The sequence below is a fragment of the Anser cygnoides genome, chromosome 3 (assembly GCF_040182565.1).
Source record: "Anser cygnoides isolate HZ-2024a breed goose chromosome 3, Taihu_goose_T2T_genome, whole genome shotgun sequence".
In the NCBI taxonomy this organism is placed as follows: domain Eukaryota; kingdom Metazoa; phylum Chordata; class Aves; order Anseriformes; family Anatidae; genus Anser; species Anser cygnoides.
The window spans coordinates 2,804,655-2,826,028 of record NC_089875.1 but is presented as its reverse complement, the minus strand read 5'-3'; the positions used below and the strand labels follow the sequence as shown (position 1 = coordinate 2,826,028).

The window sequence follows — 21,374 nt, the reverse complement described above, 5'->3', positions numbered from 1 at the left end:
AAACAGAAATCCACATCTAGGTCATAACATCTTTTCTGGTTACAAAAGTCTGTTCTGTTCACCATACTGAAGCTGAATATAAAGCTACTTATTCTCTGACAACTGAAAGAGAAATATTTACAGATAATTTACTATCCTAAACTCAAGGAGGTGCAAAGTGGCCAATCTCACTGCATTTCCAAAGAGTGATCTAACGAAGGACAAGAGGCAATATTCCCCTTTTCAATTCTGCTGGGAACAGACCTGTTATATTTTTACCAAGGATTACAGGAGAATGAAACCCATAGAAGCTGCCTTGCAAACAGGCTTCATCAGTCGGCCCTTTAAATTGCTCCACTCCCAAGAGTTTTATCAGTTTCTTGCATCCTCGGGCAATCATAGAGGAAGCTGCAAGAAACTACTCCTGTTCTTTACTCAAAAACCACCCAATATCCCTCCTATCACACCTTGCCTTTTCCAGGGTCTTTACGGCAGTGCTAAGCAGGATGAAATCCTTAAAATCAAACTCAAACTCATCCCCAGTTTCTACTCCCTACCTGATACCCTTTTCGAAATGAGGGTCAAGGACCCGTTTCAATCTCCTAACCCTTCAAAAGAGGTCTAAAAACCAGATCTCTTCAGAAAGCTGATCATTCATTTACTCAAAATCAGTATCTGTTTTTGGACATTGAAAATCAATGGTAGCATTTGAAATGTTTGGTTCTGTTACACAACAGAAATGATTGTTATTTGTCCAATATAACAAAGCATCCCTTAAAGAAACTTCTTCCAACTGTTAACATCTATGTGTAGAAGAAAGAGAGCTTCTAAAAACTCTGACTACTACTAGAAGTTCAGATACAAGGGGAACCAGTAGTATACAGAGCGGATCGGTGATAGTAATAACATAAATGCATGCACTTGCAATAGCACAATTTCAATGCATTGCTACAGAATAAAAATGCACATTTGCAAAATATACATACCACATTTCCCATCATGGTATAGGACTTCCCAGATCCAGTCTGTCCATATGCAAAAACACAAGCATTATAACCTTCAAAAGCAGATTTAAGTACATCTGTACCAAGATTTTTGAAAACCTAAAAACAAAGAAAGTTTTTTGAAGACAACAGAAGTTTGGAGAAAAAAATTTGTCATCAGCCCAGCATAACAAATATTAAACAATAATATTGAAGTACCACGTTATAAACTATGGCCATCAACCAGCGATATTTACTATGACTGAAAATAAGTACTTCTAATAAAATAGCTAAATTTTATTGTGTTTAGTTTACAACAGCATAACACTGTATTGCCTACTTGTTTTTCTGTCAGACATCACCTTGACATGCAGAAGTAATAAAAAAATACTTCTCCTTTCTATAGCTCCATTTTTTTAAGCTCATCTCAGATGCTTCATTCAATTTTCCTTACTGTTAATATCTACTTACTTTTAGCATCTTTGCCAATTCTGCATGTCCTATAAATATCTGCCCTGGTCTCAAAAGGAAATGTTTCAATGATCCTATCAGTACTTTGGGATGGAATTCTTTTTCGCACACTTTAACCAAGTGTAAGAAGAAAATGGCCTGTTATTTTCTAACTGGCTTTTGATTGTTGCTGTAATTTAGACTCTGGCAAATAAGGAAGCATGTTTTTTATAATGGTAAGTAATCCTTTTTCTGTTTTACCCCCAACATTTATGTCTGAAACTGGTAACACTCCATCCTCGCCATCACATAATATGGGTTGATCTGTTCTCACCCAGTAAGTTCAGCTCTCCCTAGATGCCTTCACCACCTTCCTCTGCAGTCCTGCCTCCAGTTCCCCCCCCCCAGATACCTGGCCTTTCATTATCATTACTCCTTGTTTCCATCTGTGCCCCCGGTGGCCCAAGTAACACTTGGTGCAACTTCTCCCTCAATGAAAACGGGTCTCCTAATCCATAAATGATTTTCAAAAAATCTCATAGAAGCCATAGAAACAGCTACACAATTTGGCTACTACTCCTCAGTATATGTGGTATAAATCAACCAAGGTGTCCAAGTCCTTATTAATAAAGAATAGTGTACACGCACACTTGCTATAATTATGCCACTCCTCATGGAGGAATGCCAGGTAGTTCCTTTAATTATTAATGCTCAGTTGCAAGGGTGCCTATAGAATACTTAACTTGACCTTCCCTTGAGCAAAGAGACTACACAATGCTGTAATCAGTTATACTTGTCAAAGAGAAAGAGTACATGGATCAGCCAAGGCACAATTTCCCTTTCTCTTGTCATTTGAAAAGTAGCAACTCAGTAGAGTTCTCCCTCCTGAGTACCAGCTACATTGACTTTTCCCTTTTTCCCTTTTCCCTATGTCCAAATTTTTACTTCACCATCTGGACCATGTCTTTATGCACTACTGTTTTGACTGCAGCTTTCCTCAAATTCCCATCTGCATTTTTGTCCTGCAGCACTGTCTGGGCCTAGCCACAGTTCCTCCAGGGTGCACAGGCTACCATTAACTGTCTTCCTGTAGGCACAGAGGTATAAGATCATTATTCCCCAAATGCTTCTCCCTACACATCCTTCACTCACAGCAAAAACTGAAATGTTTCCTTTTTGTTAAAATGTCTGTGGGCCATAAATACCAGGCTTTATGAAAATGCATATCACTATTTTTATCCATATCTATCCAGAAAACTAGCACTACTTTCTCCCTTCTTGCTGTATCATGAGAAAAAGCCTCCTTCCTCCTTTCTAAGCTTCTGGAAACCTTTTCCAGAGTGGTTTCGTCTTTCCCATCTTTCCAGACAATTTTAAGTCAGAGCCACACCTATTTGTCAGCTTTATGTATTTCCCCTTTTAAAAATTGTATATACCTTGCAAAGCAATTTGAGGCAGTACATAGGATAGTCAATTATACACAGCTGTCTGAACACAGACTTTACGTACAGGTCAGAGGAAAATACATTGTTAGGATGGGATTTCGTCAGGACCCAATCACTGAGATACTGTTTTGTCACAGAAGGTCAGTAAGCTCATCAATATTCTAATCGTTTCTCTTCCATGAATACAAACTAAGTTGCTTGATGGTAAACTGCCGCTCCCATTCTAATTTCTGAATTATAAAGCGTATTTCACATCTACAAGACATATTAATGGGGTACATAATATTAGACAGACTTTCATGTGTTATTTCTCTGCCATTCAAATGGAAAAATATTAACAGTCACGAACAAAGCACACTACCAACAATCAAGATCAATTTTATTCCACAGCAAGATGAACATGAATGAAGGGCGCCCGTCTTCCACAGCACTGGTGCAGTAAACTGGAAATTCTGCAGCAACTTGATAAGAGCTAAACTACAAAGTCTTCCAATTAAATATGAAATGAATAATACAACCAAAACAATAGCTTGTGCAGCTTTTGTTTAGAAACTGCATTCCCATTGTTCAAGAATTCCTTTTGTTTTCAACGTGCTGCATACTCTGTAATTAACACAACACTTGATAATGGGACAACATTGTTTTTCTGACTGAACAAGAGAAGTTACCATTCCTGCCTGCAAGGATCAAGGAGGCAGGCTGGGATCAAGGCACGCACTGTAACATCAGAATACTAAGCACAGACATCTAGGCTGTGTTTAGGATTTGTTGTTAACATCCTCCTACTATAAACCATAAAGCTCACAGCTTTAATGTACACTTATGTTAATATAGATACGTACATATATTTTGCTCAAGGCTGCTGCAACTATCCCTATATAAGCATGTTTTTCCTTAAGTTACTCAACTATTCACTAGAAACTAGCGTTCCAAGCCTTGTGTGCAAATATGCTTCTTCTTGAGTTTCCAGCAGTGCTAAAGCAATCAGGATATTCCTACATGAATACCCAAATAAAGATACACTTCTTGATATTTCAGAAAACACAGCAAAAAATGTTAAACAGTCATCATCAAGAAATAAAGTTTAAGAGTATGTGATCTAATGTCTAGATTAAGCACTAAGTATTGACTTATGAAGTTAACAAGTTTTCAGGAAAAAACATGATCGTTTGTTTATGCTAATGGTTAAAGAGAAATGTCAAGTATAAATTCCCTATTAAACAGCTTAGTCATTAGAAACATCAGCACAGCTTGCCGTTCCTATAAATATTTAAAATTGACTACATCTTATTGTTTCTTCTTAATAATTTTAATTCCGAGGCTTGTTAGGATTAGCCACTCTAATATCCCTGAATTTAGGGATTATAGAATAGATAAGGTACATACCAAAAAGGGATGTAGTCAGCTGGCTTACAGTATATTCAGCAAACCCTTGCATTACTTTAAGGGGAAAGACAGACTCAAAAGAGAAGATAAAGAAAAGGGAATATAGCAATAATGGAACACTTCAACTTCACTCAGTAAATGGGGATGTGAAACAGTAAAGGGGTTCAATGCTCACATGAAATGCAAGGTCAGGCAGGGCCAACCTGTTCACCTAAGCTATGGTTATTGCTCAAAGTTAGACTTTCTATTCTGAGCATGCAGGAAGAAAGGTGATTTTGTCCTTTCCTAAGCTAAATACTCAAGGGAAGAGAAGAAACAATCTTCTTCAAGCAGGTTCTTCAATGTGTACCAAGTCCTTTGGACAAAAAAAAAAAAAAAAAAAAAAAAAAACATTTCAACTACCTACGAAGAATGTTTCTGTCTAATTGAATTAAAGATATATGTTTGCTTCTCAAAAGTGATTTTTACAAGAAGCTTTTTAAAAAAAAATCTAGTGCCTCCTCCCACAAAATAGCCCAGAGAGGTTTTCTAGCTTGACCTTACAAGACACGTCAGACAAGAGAACCAGAAAGAAGGCATTTAGCCTGCTGTATTAGACAACACAGCACTTAACAATGTTAGATAAGAAAAAGAAAACAAAATCCAAACTCCCAGGCATCTAGGGAATTTCTAAATTAGAGGAGAAGCACTTCCAGTGGAAAGAAGTTTCAATAATGCTTTCACCACAAAGGAAAGGGCGGTGGGTGGAAAACAAAATTCTTATTAACATTGAAAAAACCTACCGTTTCTTGACAAACAAAGCTGGGACTTTTACTGTCTGCTGAGAAATAGGAAAAATCATAGGTAAATGTCTTAGTTCTTTCTCTTCCTGTGTCTCCAGTTCCACCCTCTGGTATCTATTAAAAAATAAATAAAGAGATAATACAATCCATGCTGACGAAATAATTAAAAACAATTTATAATAACCAATCCAAATGCAATTTTAACATCAGGCTACAGACATTAAAACTACTGTAATGACAGGTTAGCCTGCTTTTCTAACAGTGAAAAAATTAGCAGCAGATATATCACATTCGTAAGTAACAATAATCGTGTTACAGGACAGCATAGCAGGAATCCTTTGGAATTTAGCGTACTGCTCCTAGCAGTATATGCTTGTCACAATATTTATGTTTAGTTAAATCAATCCTGTGTATGAAAAACAGATTATATTAAGGGATTATCATACACTTGTAGTTAGTAGGATCCAGAGAGACCTTTGCACTGTGAACAGCATTTCAGTGTGAAGCCATAATTAAAATGGCATCACGTACCTGCTACTTACATATATCTTGCTCAAGACATGACAGTTAGCAATATACTTCAGCAATGTTCACAGTTATCTGAATCTGTCTATCTAAACAAACTACACTGAAATTCCTTTTCATATATTTGTCATTGGAAGCTATCTTGCAAAAAATCTATTTGCTGTGCGTGATTTCTCCTGGTAACAGAAATGTTAAAATACACCATCAAAATATTATAGCAAGTGATAGGCACTTTGGGTTTAGTTCATTTTCATGGAAATTTTCAAAGACTGCTTCTACGGATAAACCGAAGGTTTAATAGCTAGTGGGCATGTACTTTTCTTCTATTGTAGGCTTTCTTCCAGCTAAGTAATGACCAGAAAAATAAACATATGAGATACATCCTACAGTTTCGTTAACAGAAAACCGTGGTACAGAAAGAAACAGTTTAATCCGTTTCCCCTAAGGATTACTTCAACACTTTTTCCAAAACTAAGGGCTGTTCTCCATAGTGTTGTGAGCATCACTGTTTTGTCCATATTTTGGCAGCTATTTGGTTAGAATTTCCCTCTTTAAATTGTGTTTACCCACCTTTAAGTTGGTGATTGTTGTTTTATTTTTCTCCATTGAAATAATAAACTTTGCATTGAGGTCTTTCTCCCTGAAAGTAAAAACAATATTTGAGTATGTTAAATAGAGCATATCACAATCATCCACAGTAATATTTCCATTCAATAAGTTACTTGCCACAGTTAATTAATCAAATGAATCCATATTTGACTGTTGTGACCAATGTCTACTTTTTTCTAGTGATATATTTGAAGCACTTGGCCTTGCCTCAAAATCCAAATCCTTTCACTTAAAAGCAGACAACCAGCTTGGGGAAATCTACTTCAGAAGTTTAACTCTGCAAGTCAACTCAGTGGTTTGTTCTTAATTTGAAGTAGTCTGATCCAAAGGTCAGTGAAGTCAATCATGTGGCTCTAAAAAATTTTGAAACAGAACACTGCAAGATAAACCTCTTACCATCTTAGTACCCATTTACCCATATGGTTTAGGTAACAGGGCCTAAATATTAAAAGCACAAACTCCCAGTATTTTAAACTCTTAGAAGTGGGCACCCAATTTCTTTTTGAAATGTGATGCATGGCAGTGTAGGAGAGAGGCTCTCCTACCAAAGGTGTGTTACGCAGGTTTGCTGCCTCTCATAGCACCATGATTCCAGGAAGAAAAGCAGTCCATTTCTGCAGCAGTGTTTTCATGCATGCAAATCTGTATCTCACTATTTGTTTCTGAATGTTTCCAAAAGTGGCATAAAAAGTTGCTAGCTCGGTGTCTAAAACCTGCATGTATCAACCTGCTTGCTAGAGATGGGCTTTCATCACACCTCCTCATAAAAGTAATACAGGCTGCTCTTGAATGACAACCTCTTGTATTACTAAAAACATGCACATGAAAGAAAAAAAAAAAAAAAACAAAAAGAGGAAGACTGCTATATATCATACAAAACCTTGTTCACCAAATGCTAACAGACACGCCTGTTCCAAATCCACCTGCTAAAGCACCTGACAAATGGGTACTGCTGACTGGTACAAAAGCCAGCAGGGGGCTTTAAAGCAGTAATGCGCGGCTTTACCGTATTGCACAGCATCTCAGCAATTGCTGGCTATCCACTTACACCAACCTAAAAATGAAAGGGAAACTTCTTCATATTAACAAAAGAACTGAGTTTGGGCTTTTTAACATGACATTCTCCTCTCCATGGTGCGCTGGACCACCTAATTCTCCTACGTTCATCAGCTGACTGTGAAGTCACCCTCTATCCACAGTCAGTTTTCTGGTAGAAATTCTAAAGAAAAGCAAAGCCTATTTTAAAATCTACATTAATGAATAAAGATTAAGCAAATAAAAGTGCTTACTTAAATATCAACACATTAAGTTATTTTCTAAGCTAATAAAATATATAATTGTAATAATTGCAGCAATAATTATACAACTGAATTTAGATCTACCAGTGAAAAACATTAGAGGCATACTTTTAGAGATGCCTCTCAGTCATTTACAAGTCATCCTCATTATCTTTTACTAGGTCTGAACTTAAGAGACTCAAATACTAAAATACAACTATGGGTAATAAACAGGGAAAGGAGAAGTTTCCAGTGGTACCTTTTAGCAGGAAATAGGCTTTGTCAGAGCAGTAATGCAGCCGTGCACAGCTACTGCTCACCCCACCTCCACCCCACACCCTACCTGTCAGCAACTAATTGGTGAGAGAAGGTGTAATATGTAACTTGGCCCAATTAAACGGTCTATTGTGTCACAAAAATGTTTCAACTAATTAGCAACCTGCTTCCTCTAGGAAGTTTGGAAGAACTCCACGTGGGCAGAAGGTTGTGCCAGAACTCCTGCTTTCTGTCTGGGCTCCGTCATGCTTGAGGTGCCCAAGGGGAAACAATAAGATGTGGTTGTGCTTTCTTTGCTGCACCCAGCCGCCTCTCCACATTACCAAACCTTAAGCTACTTAACAGTGAAAAACTGAAAAATATATTTAACATCTAATACCCATATATCAGCCGCCCCACTGTTCTGACAAGCCTGGAATCATTAATTTTTATGATAACAGTGACAGTATCACTAAATATTATTAAGGAATAAGGATTCCAAAGCCACAAAAATAAATAAATAAATAAATATGGGGCTAGTAAAGCACCAGCCAATAATAAAAAATTATTTTGCATTTTTGTATGGAAAGGGAGAGAATGACCTGAAGCAGTACTGTTATCTGAGTCAGTGAGCCAACCTGAAAGAAGCAGGGTGAATTGACAGGAGAAAACATTCAAATCAAAAACTAAAGCTTCACTTTGTTATCAGACAGTTGAGTATAATTTATTGAACACAAAGAGCTTGAGAAGATCCCATAAAAAAAAAATTGCTTGTCCAACACCAGTCACTTCCAGGTAACCATTTCATGCAGCTCAGAAGGGGCTGAATCCCTTTCAAAAAGTTCTGATCGCGAGTTCCACCTCAGTTAAAGGTTCAGGCTGTAAGCAAGTGTGTTTCAGTTTTAGGCACCCTCCCGAATACGTTCAGGGCTGGAAGGGGCCCTGGCTGCAACCAGCTCGGCCCAGAGGCAAGCCCCAGCCGATAACCAAAGGCACTGCCCCGCAAGTCCCACAACCTCCATTACAAGGCAATGTCGAGGGGCCGGCTGCCAAAACTAGTTCACAATTACTGCTTTGGTGACGGAAGATGACTTGTTTCCCCTGAAGCCTGATCTGTTTGCGGAGTGGTGTTTCGGGCCAGCCTGCAGGCTTCACTCGCTGCTGGCTCAGGCACCACGTGGAGTTCCGGGATCACAAGGGAATGAAACGTGTAACCCGTGATCCCTTGGTCCCTCACCAAACGGCAGCGTGATCAAGCAGGAGAGTTTTTTGGCACAGATACCAAGAAATCCATCACCTCAGTGCTGCTACTGACCCTCTGCTACTGCTGAATTCAGCTAGCTAGTCAGCTAACAATTAAGGGAAAGGGAGAAGAAGCCATCAGAAGAAGCTCTTCAAATAATACCGTCGCTTTATTTTTATATAAACCATACCAGCCTCAGTACCAAGGTATGTTCAAAAGAGCCTGCATACATCTCTTTTAATGGGATAACCTGATAAATGCTTCAGTTGGGCAAAGCTTCAGTAATTCCTCTTTCTGTGTGAGTTAGGAAGAACTGCCCCAACCTGAAGATGATTCAGCAGCCCTGTCAAAACACAGTAGCTTCATGGAACAATCTGCAATGTAGACACCTCTAAGGTGAGTTTCTTTCCCTCCTTCCCTTATATTCCCCGCATATTTTCAGTGCAAAGACCTGAGCAGTTTTTGCACTTCCATGGGCATCTAGTCCAAATGCAGTAAAACACGAGCAGTATCTCCAGCTTTCAAGGCAACTTTCAAAGACCTCTTTGCGTTAAGTCACTCATCTCATCCTCCACAAGACTTTCTGAGGGTCCTCCCACAGACAGACAGGAAGGAGTGGAACACGGTAATGCACTCTTAACTCAAATGTCACTGAGCAAGGGAAGCTTTCGGAAGAACCCTATTACAAAGTTGCAAAATGCCTTTGGTCTTTTTCCAAGCTCATCCTTAAGGTCCTTCACTGGAAGGTTAAGTTATTCAAATGGTGGCTTTTTAATAACCTGTTCTGTATTATTCAGACATTAGAGCATTTACTATAGCTTATCCTGTCAGAAAATCATGATATGTTTTCCATTAAATTGATACCACAGTGATCAGTTGTGACTACCATAATATCCGACAGACATGACTCTGAGAAAAAGAACAGAAAAAACAAGAAGTGTTTTGGCCAGGGGACTGGAGGGGAAAACCAAAAAGGACGGGACAAAAAGTGCCATCAGTTTTCTCCATCACAGTGTTTCTAAAGCCCACTTCAACAGGCCTCCAAGGCTGCACGGACAAGGATACAGGTACTCCCTGAACTGCCTGCTGAGCATCTGTGTCAAAATGAAAAGAGGGCCTGTAAAATATGTCTTGGAAATTCACTTTACTGTAGACATTTAATGGACTACCTGTTGGAAAACGGGGTTATCAAAGAGCGAGCGTGTGATTTTGTTTTTCAGCTACTCAAAAACATAGTCTGAGTGCTTGTTAAAGCAACTCAACCATGCTCAATGGCTTTTCTTTTCAGCCAAGTGCCTGCTTCCTACATTCCCACTTGAGGCACGACGTTACAGATTTCCTATTTTACCACTCTGCTTGTTCACGGCCCAGGTGTATTTCTGGGCTCACGATGTGAAAGCATGAGGGCTGCTTCACAACCAGGAGAATTCAAGGTAGATTTAACTACAAAACAAACACAATGTGTCACAGAAAGAACTTTGCTTTTTCTTGTAGCTTGGTAACACGCTAACCGTACGTTGCGCCTTCATGTCTCATTGAATCACACAGACCAAGAGTACTTTCCTTTGTTTGAGGAACTCTTGAAAGGAGAACATTCGATTCAACTGTATGCTTTAAAGTGTCAAACAAAAAGCCCACTACACAAGGATGTTTTTGTTACTCTAACTACAGGAAAAGTCAGCACAAACTAAACTATCACACAATTTCTAATTTTCCTTTTGCTCTCCAGAGGTTTTTGTTTATTCGCTTCCTCAATGCTTATCGAATCGTTTTTTAGAAAGTGCGTTTTCTTTAAATGTGGTTTTTTTAAAAACATATGCGGGTTCAGGTTAAGAACAAACCTGGAGGTCCGCATATGAAACATCCAATTCAAACCCAAGATTTTGGTGGTTTGAGCCACCAGTGCCACACGACCGCACTCTATAAAAACCAGCGCCCTCTCCACAGCAGGGCAGTAGCCCAGCGTTAGCCCGGCCTTCCTTAGCTCAAAGCGGCCCAGTGCTGCTGACTGACAAGGAAGGCCGCAGACTCAGAATTACACGACTGAAACCACGTTCACACTCAAAGATAGGAACTCCACATCCTACAGCGTCAGGCATGCAGGCAGGTGTCCTTCGGCTCCAGGTGAGGGTGCGTGCCCAGTGGGTTCTCTGACGGCTGCTACAGGCCGCAGCCTCCCCCTCGCCAGGGAGAGCTCTACAGACTTCCACCACCTCCCATTTTCTCTGAACACCACCATTTCGTCACCTTGGAGATCTCTACCAAGCTGTCAAGTCTGGATGACATCGGCCAGCAGATTCAAAAGCTGTGACATGGGAACCGACTGACTGACAGACAGGCTGCACGACATCTTCTGCCTCACCTCAAGCAGCCTGACAAGAAGACAGCAGAGAAAAAATCCTGGGGATTGAAGTTTAAATAAACAGCCTGCTATGATATGATTGTAATTGTGTTTCAGGAAGACAAAGACATGATACACATACTTGAGACTTTAGAAAAAAAAAGGCAGCAGTTCTGTCATGAAGCCCATTTTTCTGTGGTCAATGTAATCGTAGTATTTTGCTAGTGCAGACTGTTGGCTTAAGACGATACCCACATTCCCTTTTGTGATACCACTTTATAAAAAGAGCTGGCAAACTTTGCCGATCATTAAAGGAGAGCTCTGCCACTCTCAGAACTTTTTTTCACAATGCAGCTGAAACCCGAATAACAAACTCAGTCACAGAGAATGCAGAAACAGGACAAATATTGTACAACTCACGAAACAGAAATATTCCCTTAGTTTATATACTAGTACGCACGTATCAGTTCTTGTATGAAGGACAACCTAGATTAAATGCCCTTAGCCATAACAATAAATTTCACCAACAATACTGAAAAGCAGTAGTTTAATCTACAGCAGGAAGGCTCTCCTGGAAAATGAACATAGGGGTGTCCTTGCACTGTCTTATGTCCAATAATATCTAGCTTTTCTTGGAAAATTATGCACGCTCATGGCAACACCTGCAGACTGGTCACTGCATTAAATCAGGTACCTGACCTGCTTTTTACATTTGTTTTTAACAGCACAATAGATAGACTTCAGGCCTAGCAGGTATCAACATAAGCAATTTTTTAACCACTAGCAACAGCTAGCTTTTAAAAAAATCACTGTATCCACACATGCCGCAATCAATGATCACATAACCTGAACAATATGTAAGCCTCAACCAGAAAGCTATCTCGATGGCTACTTCTCAGTTTTGTCTGTGCAGATGGAGTGCCAGACCAGGCTCGGTTATGGCCTCACCAGTTCCCTGTCCTGCATGGCTCTGAGCCGTGCACATGCGAACCCCCTCTTACACCTCTCTGTTGGCACTCTACAGGAAAATGTAGCAAAATTGCTTATTTAGCAGAAGCAACATAGACTAACCTCACACAACACCAAGTTGATTTGAGTGACATCCTGGAATTTTGTTGCCATTATTATGAAACTATAAAGTTTCTCTATGACTCGGCTTTTAGGCCACATGTTACTTTGCTTTTAATATCCTGTCTCTTCTGATTCCTTCTGTTGTTACTGCTGCTATTCCAAGTCATAAAGACAGTATTGACTTAACCTCTTGTGTACAGCAAAGCCTGATTCAAAGAAAGCAGATTGCTTCCCTGCAGTGTCCTTGGCTTTTGGGGTAGGGGGTCCTCTAATTTGAGATCCAGAACTGACAAACTGTGCCTGACCTCACACATCTGTTAGGCTCCCAAGTAATCCATAAGGCTGTTCTTCAGTCACTCCTTCCCTTAGCCGAGGCACACACAAGCAATCTGGATTGAAAAACAAATGACTTCAGTTACCTAAGTACAAATATCTGCCAAACATAAGCATACAGAAAAATGACTGGTGCACTCCAGGTTTTCGCGTCTCTCTGTTGCTTTATATTTACCATATAAACTTTGGAGGAAAGCCTTCATAAAGCCAGTATTTGAAGTGTCTGAGTGTTCAACAATAAGAACTTTAGCCCATGGGCAATTAAGATGCCTACTGCCATGCATGCTCTCCTTCTGTTAGATAACTCTGAAAAACCCTCTCTCAATAAATAACCCCGGCTTTGTATTTATAGCTGCTGCAAAAGAAAGGACTTTGCTCTTCAGTTCAGCCAGCTGTTCTCTCCAACAATACCTGCCTTTCAGAGATACTCAGACTTCTGAGAGCCTTCTAGTCCAAGAGCTCAGTTAGGTTAAAACTGCTGAGTGCTAATCCCATTTATTCAAAAATCAGTCTTCATTTCAAATAAACAGAGCCTAAGAAACCGACAGACTCACCTTTCTCTTGCTTTGTTTCATTAGGAAAGTTACAACACAGAGACTCACCGCCCTTCTCTGCTGGTCTCAAGGAGCTCTCAACAAAAAGCAGAGTCTGAAAACATTTTATCATTCCTCATTTTAGTGATATAACATGTAGGTAACCTGGTAATGTGCTCGATAATACTGAATTCAATGACCTAGGAAATGCTATTCTAAAGCCAGGCTTTCAAGTTCAAAATGCTTAAGATCATAAAGCTTTGGGGGTTAGAAATTGTAAATGAGGGCAGTTGAACCCTGCTGCCACACGTGCCCACGCTCCTGCTGTGCTCCAGCCACGCTGGCACTGGAAGGTCTTTGTTCCTTCATGCCATGGAGGGCAACAGAAGGAACAAGGTGGCGATTGTGACAAATCCCTCAGGCTTGAAAAACTTTGAAGCATTTGCATTAAGCACCGAAAAGGACAGAAAAATGAGCCCACATCAACAGAAGCACTGTGTGGGTTTCCTGTTCTCTCCTGGTTTATGCAGGCTAAGCTGTCGGTCCCAGCCGTTAACTCTTCAGGTAACGCGAACACAGCACTGTGCTCGAGCACCTTCTGCAGTGCTCAGCTCACCTCTCGCTTTGCCACTCGCTGCTGCGAGGATAAAGCTCTGCGGCTGGGGCTCTCCCTCCCCAATACACCTTGCTTTATCAATGAAAATGGCAAGACGCTGCTTTAAAGACAGTGTACTCAGTTTTGTTTTGGGCCTGCGTGTAAGGCCCTCTGCAGAGGAAGCCAGAGGCAGAATGGCAAAGGCAGGAGCTACTTAAGTCATCTACATCTAGTCTCCCCTTCCCATTCACGCAAGATCACATCCTATAATGACTTTCTTCAAAGGAATTAGCTCTTCCCAACTGCCTGGGCCTTCGTTCCCCTTGGGAGATTGGCTCTTCCACAACCTAAACTATCTCATTAGCAGTAATTCCCTGGATACAGCTTAAGCTGATGCATTTTTAGTTTCATTCCATTATTCCCAAGATACTACGAAGAAGCCGTAACTAAATATTTAATTCCTCTTTTCAACATTTAAGCCCTGCAAATATTTCTAGATTTGCATCTCCTTATCTATTCCAGCAGTCATAACGCATGAAGTACACATTTAGCTCGATATTTTTTGAATCAATGATTCCAGTCAGTTTTGTTAAGCTTTTCCAACATAATTCAGATAATGAGCTTCTAGAAACTGAACTTAAAAAGGCACCGACACAGGGGCTCACCGGGGGAAGCACAGAACGCAGCTTCTGTTTGGCCACGTGAGGTACATGCAAGCAAGAGCTGAACTCTGATCACACTCAGAAGTTCAAATTCATCAGCTTGCTGAAAAGCTTCAAAGATTAACCATCGAGGAAAAGGGCTCAGAAAGAAGAGGAAAACAAGTCACAAGCCACTGATGTCCAAAGACCATGTACTTTAACATAGGTGAGAAGTTCTGAAGAAACAAAACACCGGAGTGCTGGCATTCGTTACTGCTTGCACCCCTAAGTTTCAGCTTGCTTCAGCAGCGCTGACATTTTTTATTGTGGAAAAGCCCAATGAGAGTCCAACAAGTTTTTCTAGAATATCCTGACCTGTGGCATCCCAATTCCCAGCCAACAATCATCCTTGCTGTTGCCGTCTCTCTTTGGCATTAACTTCTCATCTTAGCAAAGGCCACACTCTCGTTAGACCCTGCTCCATAACAGACATCCAACACCACATTTCACCACCCCTTAGGAAACCTGTGATGTTTGCTATTTAAGCTCTTGAAGAGGGCAACTGTTCTGTTTTACACTTGCAAAGCTCTCTGTACTACTTAAACACCTTTGGCATTTCCCCCCCAACACTCCCGGCTGCTGCTTCTTCCATTCCTACAGGGCCAGGGCTGAACTCTGCACCTACTACTTACTACCTTTAAGTCAAAAAAAAAAAAACCTTAAACCACAACCATATCCCATGCTACTATATTGATTATAAGACTTCTGTCACCTCCTTCTTAGTTTTGCCACTGATAACCTGAACTTTTCTGTAAGCCCCCTACTCTCTTCTCCGTTTTATCTTTTCTAGTCCTTAAAAGTTTAAGGTAATGCTCTGCTATGAACAAGCTGTAATTTCTAAATTCATTTGCTCCAACAGCAAATTCTCCAGCCTTTCCCCCATTTTCAAAAGGTCTGCTTGCAGCCTTATAACATGCCTTACTACGTCCTGTCCTCAAGCATAATTCCCTTAGCTGACATTTAAAGGAGCCCCACAATACCAGCACCTCTGTTTCCCAGCAATCTCTGTTAGCTCAATTGCACGTTGATTCCAAAATGACAGACCGCAGTAACAGTCACAAGCTACCATCGCTGAGACTTCCATCATCTTTGAGGGCATTTTTACATAGTTATAGATATCTACGTCACCATTTGCAGATGCCCAAAGAACCTGCGTTCTCTCCACGTTAACCCCACCTGGGAACCTGACCGTACCCACCAGGTATCATCAAGCCACTGCCAGACATTACCCATCTGTTAAGTGCATCTTCATTTCGGTCACTTAAAAGACAGCAATTATTAGGGACAGAAGATGTGTACACTGCCATGCTGACGCTCATTTCTCTGGTTCTCCGGTTCTCCCATGACTATGGGACCTATCCTGAAAAGATGAACATGACCATGTTGTAGGATAAAGCTATTTCTACTGTTTGCTTCTCTTGAAAAGATGAGATAATAAATAGAAAATAGACTGTACAAAACCACTGGATTTTTTCCAAGATCTCTTAGTATCAACTTTACCTGATACAAGAACTCAGACTTCAGCCTACACCTTTATGCACTGGTCCAACACTTACAAAAGAAATAGCACACTGATGATGGTCTATACACACACACACGCCTTATTTTCAGGGAGAGAAGTGTCTCTACTCTGGCAACCTTCCCGAAGGAAAAATCTGCTGGAGGTCCTTAAATGGGTTCAAGATTTTGGATGTAAAAAATGGCAAGGTGAAAAGTCACATTCAGAACAGTTAGTTTGTCTTGCCAACCTGGCATCAAACTCGATTTTTACTGAATTCAGGCTCCCCCACTGATAAAGGATGAGGCAAGAGAGAGGTACACTCACTCTAGGCACACCAGAGCCTCACCTATCCTTACAGATTTTTCAACTTCTTTTTATAATAGGGAAATTGTACATGATAATAAGTCACAAGCACCATTATTAAAACAGAAGTTCAAAGAGTTAACATAAGAAATAGCAAACTCTGCTTGCTGACAAATGGCTTATCCTCATTGGTATTGTCGTTTAAAAAGTGATAGTTTTGCGCCATTTGGCCGTACTTAAGCTCTGAGTTACGCTTCTCCTATCGCTCTGGTGCCCCTTATGAACCGCAACTGGTGATCAATGCTCAGAAACAGACTCAGCAAAATTTCACCAGGCAATTCAGAAACAAACACAGTATTTAACTGTTGGTGTCCTTCCTTGTAATCATTTCAGCTTTTCTTACTCTACCTGCTATACTGATATTTTAAATATAAAGATGGAGTGTTTTGATAAAATAAATTCATGAAAATGAAAAATACCCACAGTAACATGTATTTTAGCCAGAGCAATTTATTAAGAGACACCAATGCATTCCTCTCTTCCCTGCATTAGAAATCCTGTAATATATTCTCCATTTATATGTCGTGTGTCTCAATTCCAAAAAGCATGGATAGCTAAGAAGAACTTTCACACTCCCAATAATCTCCCACATAAATCACTTTGAAACATAAGGAATACAAATTACAATTTCTGCTGGCTCTTAGTTGTTTACTTGTTTATCACTGCTGCCACTAAAAACACTCTAGTCATGTGTTTCTTGTAAAATGAAGCCCCTTACTTTATAGCTCTGTCCTTTGCAGTGCTATATTAATTCGAGCTGTTGAAAACTCTACTATTGATACTAAGGCTTGGATTGTGCAAGGAGTTATTTTTAAAAGATAATAAAATGTTGGTCCTATAAATCCCAGGGTACTCAGACTCCAGCCCTGAAGCTGAAGAGTTACTTCGACTTAACTGAGAGGCGTAAAAATGTAAAACCAAGTGGGACAGCCTCATGTGTAATGGCTAATATACAACTACAGCCTACACAACTAAGTTGTCAGTATTGGCATGGCTTTTAATCCAAACAAGTCCCAGAGTCACACGAAAGCCTTCTATAAGCAGTAAAACATCTTCTGTGTCTCACCACTATCAAACATAGAAGCTGTTAATCCTCGTGCAGTAACTGTGAGCGACGGCACAACCAGGTAGAGCACCACGGCTCCTGACCACACGTTTCTGCCAGCCCCATCAGCCACTTCAGGTTGTAGAGCAAATCTAAGGAGAGCTAAAGATTGATCGCTTCGAAAAATCAAATTGGAAATCCTATTCCATTACATTAGAAATAATAACGGAGCTGTGGGAAAGTCTACAAAGTTCATTTAAATAAATGTTTAAAAACATCGACAGCACTGGATAACCACAGGATGGTTTGGGTTGGAAGGGACCTCAAAGTCCATCCAGTGCCAACCCCCCGCCATGGGCAGGGACACCTCCCACCAGACCAGGTTGCCCAAAGCCCCATCCAGCCTGGCCTTGAACACCTCCAGGGATGGGGCAGCCACAGCTCCTCTGAGCAACCTGTGCCAGTGCCTCACCACCCTCCTAGTAAAGAATTTCTTCTTTATATCTAATCTAAATCTATCCTTTTTTAGTTTAAAGCCACTCCCCCGTTGTCGTATCCCTACGCCCCCGACCAAGAGTCCCTCCCCAGCTTTCCTGTAGCCCCCTTTAGGCACGGGAAGGCCGCTGTGAGGTCTCCTCACAGCCTTCTCTTCTCCACGCTGAGCAACCCCAACTCCCTCAGCCCGTCTCCATAGGAGAGGTGCTCCAGCCCCCTGAGCATCCTCGTGGATAAGCACGCAGGAGGAAGAACTTGCTGCAGTGCAAAGCCAGGAAAGGCTGCATATGACCTTTACTTAGTTTATTCAACTAATTAAATTCAGTAATTAATTTATGTGAATCCAAGAAACAGATAAAAAGCATAAAAAAAAAAAAAAGGTTTGTTTTCCTCCATTACTTCATGAATTGAAAGCCAAACAGAACAGAGCTGCCAGGTATAAGAAACTGAGGTGGCATAATAATTAGTAATATCAACTTGATTCTTTCAGATACCATTCGCTTTATTACATATCAAAACATCTTCTCTTATTTAATCAGCGTATTCTAGGTGGTTTTATTTAATTGACATCCCCCTCCCCCCCAAAAAAAAAAAGTATAAAGGTGGTTTTCCCAAATACTAATTTAATTCTTGTTTTCACGCAAATAAAACGATGTAAAATGGAGCTACGAAGAGATTATCCCCTCATTCTTCTTAAACGACTCTAAACAGTTGAACGTAAGGCAACTTATTCATTTGAACTATGCAGATAAGGGAACATAGAACAGAGATAGAATTACATTAGACTTAATAGGATGCCAAATTTGGAAGACAATGGTTAGTAAGTGGTAGCCCAAACAAGTGTGCACAGTAAACAACCAGAAAAGTGCTTTCTCTATAATCCCATTATTTATTACAGAAAATGGCCATTCTGACAGAATCTCAATGAGAAACTACATTTTTTGAGACCACGGTACAGGACCCTCCAGTAAAGTCCTCCAAATTACAGGACAATAAACAAATATTTCTAATGATAGGTTTAAAAAAATGAACCTGTAAAATAATGACCAAAATCATAAATTTTCCAGAGCAAAATGCACCAACACCCCAAGTTCAGCTCCCTGCAGATTTCTACTCTATGAAGAAAACGTAGTCTTAAAGCCAGCTGACAGGTTTTTACACGTTTTATAGAATTATTAAAATGTCAGCACGAACTGAAAGGCTGTCACTGCAACTGTATATTGAATTAGGGAAAGGAAAGATTAGACGGAGATTCACAAAGTAACTGAACTTTCTAAGCTCATGCTCACAATTGGCTTCAAAGCAGTAACTGTAAAGTAATTAGACACCACTTTTATTACATTATCCAGAGATACAGTCAAAAATCTTTGGGGTAACCTCTGTGTGATCAATTTGGGATGTTAACTGTTTATAGAAGAATGGTCAAGCGCTTTGACAACGATACTGAAATGAACAAATTCCTTCCAGGTCAAGCCAAAGAAAGAGAACAACAAAAATAAGTCACGGGAGAAGGGAAAGGAAAAAAAAAAAAAAAAGGATCAAAGCTTGTCATCAAAGCCATGGCACTGCAAGCAATCCCAAAACAACCCCCGCCCTGCCACATGATTCATTCCAAGATCCGTGTTCATGGCTTATTACACAATTAGCAGGGGTATGACACCATACAGTGCAACTGCTCCATAATGCAGGAGTCTGAACAACTGTTCATTAACTCGGTCTTCTCTAATTAAAAATGACTCATGAAATAAGCTGTATTATATGACTAAGCTTAGAACAAACCAAAGCAAGTTTACAGACACACATGAAATCACATTTAACTCTATACAGTATCACGTTAAAGATTTTGGAAGCAAGCACTGCAGAATGAACACCCAGTTGGGAAGTCCCTTTGAGCTGTCAGCAAGGCCCTTCCTCTAGGAAATCCTGCCGTGCTTACAGCAACGACCCATACAGCCAAGCATAGCTAAGCGAAGACACAAAGGAAACCAAGAAGAAAAACATGATTGCTGCCCCTGTCTTGCGGTTCACAATACCTTCACTACTGCAACAGGGGACAGCAGTGGGTGCCCAGCTTACAGCACGTGTTGGCAGTACCTCGAGCACGTCGGTGCGACACTGCCTGAAGATGAGCGCCACCGGCACCGCTCCCGTTTGCCAGAGCCACCTGAGGTGCTGCTCGGTGCCACGCGGAACAGCAACCGTGCATCCAAAAGTCAGGGCTTGGGCGCAATATCCCCTGGCGCTGAATCCAGCCTCCTGATACGTACCATGAACATCAAGCACCGGCCTGCACATGGCAAGGTTTGAGCAATTTCAACAGGGAGGCTCTCTACTGCTTATTTTCAGTCAGAGAAAACTTCCCAGAAACTTTCAGAAAAAGCTTCTCCACAGCCCGCTCACTGCCACTCAGCACGTGGTGTCAGCGACTGTTTTCTTGGCTTGCTGCTTTGACCACAGCAGGCCCCTGTCTGTCCAGCTCTTTGGCTCTTTCTTTTCCATTGTACCACAAACTAATTTCATTGTTTTCTAGGTATGCGCTCTGGTCTAGCCCCATTCGAGCTGTCCTCTCACGTGTCACCTGGACGGCAGGTCCAGGGTCACCGTAATGCTGCTCTGCGATGACGCTCGCCGACTTCCACTCGCGCGGTACCAGCGTTGCTTCCAGTGCCTGCCACAACCACCAGCCCTCTCCTCTCCTGCCTTTTTCCCTTTCCTCTCTTTTCCATCTCTCCGCACACGACGGTCGGACTGAATTCCTCCACGCTACCAAACGCTACGCCAGCAAGTCCTGCCCGCGCCTTCAAGCCCCGCGCTGCCTGCTGTCGGGGACCCGCTGCGGACGAGCGACGTGCCGGTGCAGAACATCGCTGCGTGTGGGTGAGTGAAACCCGCGAGGGTGCTGGTGACGGGATTACCCAGCACCGCCGGCCTGCGACAGCCAGCTCCATCGCGGCGCCCCAGCTCCCTGCAAGCGACCCGCGCTACCCGAAGCCGACTCGGCATCGCCCCTCGCAGCCTGCCGCAACCTCACCGCCACGGGGCCGCCTCCCCGCGCTGCTTCCCCAGCAGCGGCGGACGAGCTCTGCCCGCCGCGGCTGCCCCAGCAGGGCCGGCGCTCACCTGCGGTTCATGGGCCGCACCCTCACGGCCACCTTCACCGACGCCATGGCGCGGCCCCGCCGCGCTCCCGCTGCCGGCCCGGTGCCGCCGGGCCCGAGGCAGGCCGCGGCCTAGCCCATGTCGCTGTGGCGCCGCCGCCCTGCCCCGGCGGGCCGCTACGGGGGCGCGGCGGGAACAAGCGGCGGCAGGGCGCTGCTGCAGCCCGCCCTCGGGAGGGCAGGAGGAGGAGGAGGAGGAGGAAGGGCACAGGGTGGGGAGGGGCGGCCGCGGGTGGCTGCTGCTCGTGGCGAGGGCAGGGCGCCGCCCGAGGCCTCCCGCCGGGAGCTGGTGGGCTCTGTGTGT

The 21,374-nt window shown here is 42.0% G+C and overlaps 1 protein-coding gene across 7 annotated transcripts in view; it reads right to left on the bottom strand.

Annotated features, from left to right (window-relative positions):
* The window catches only part of KIF16B (kinesin family member 16B), a 140,057-nt gene extending 118,807 nt beyond the window's left edge, over positions 1-21,250 (bottom strand). For 2 of the 7 annotated variants that reach the window (XR_007162244.2, XM_048060979.2), the window contains exons 1-4: positions 21,033-21,232; positions 6,121-6,190; positions 5,026-5,139; positions 966-1,082 (exon numbers count right to left, since the gene is read on the bottom strand). Coding sequence is in view for 6 of the 7 variants with exons in the window: in XM_048060979.2 (XP_047916936.2) it covers positions 966-1,082; positions 5,026-5,139; positions 6,121-6,190; positions 21,033-21,079 (348 nt within the window). In the remaining variant the exon portion in view is untranslated. Of the gene's footprint in view, positions 1-965; positions 1,083-5,025; positions 5,140-6,120; positions 6,191-21,032 lie in introns of all 7 variants that reach the window. The other 5 variants (XM_048060972.2, XM_048060974.2, XM_048060978.2 and 2 more) reach the window with 5 other exon arrangements.
* Positions 21,251-21,374: the final 124 nt, after the last annotated feature.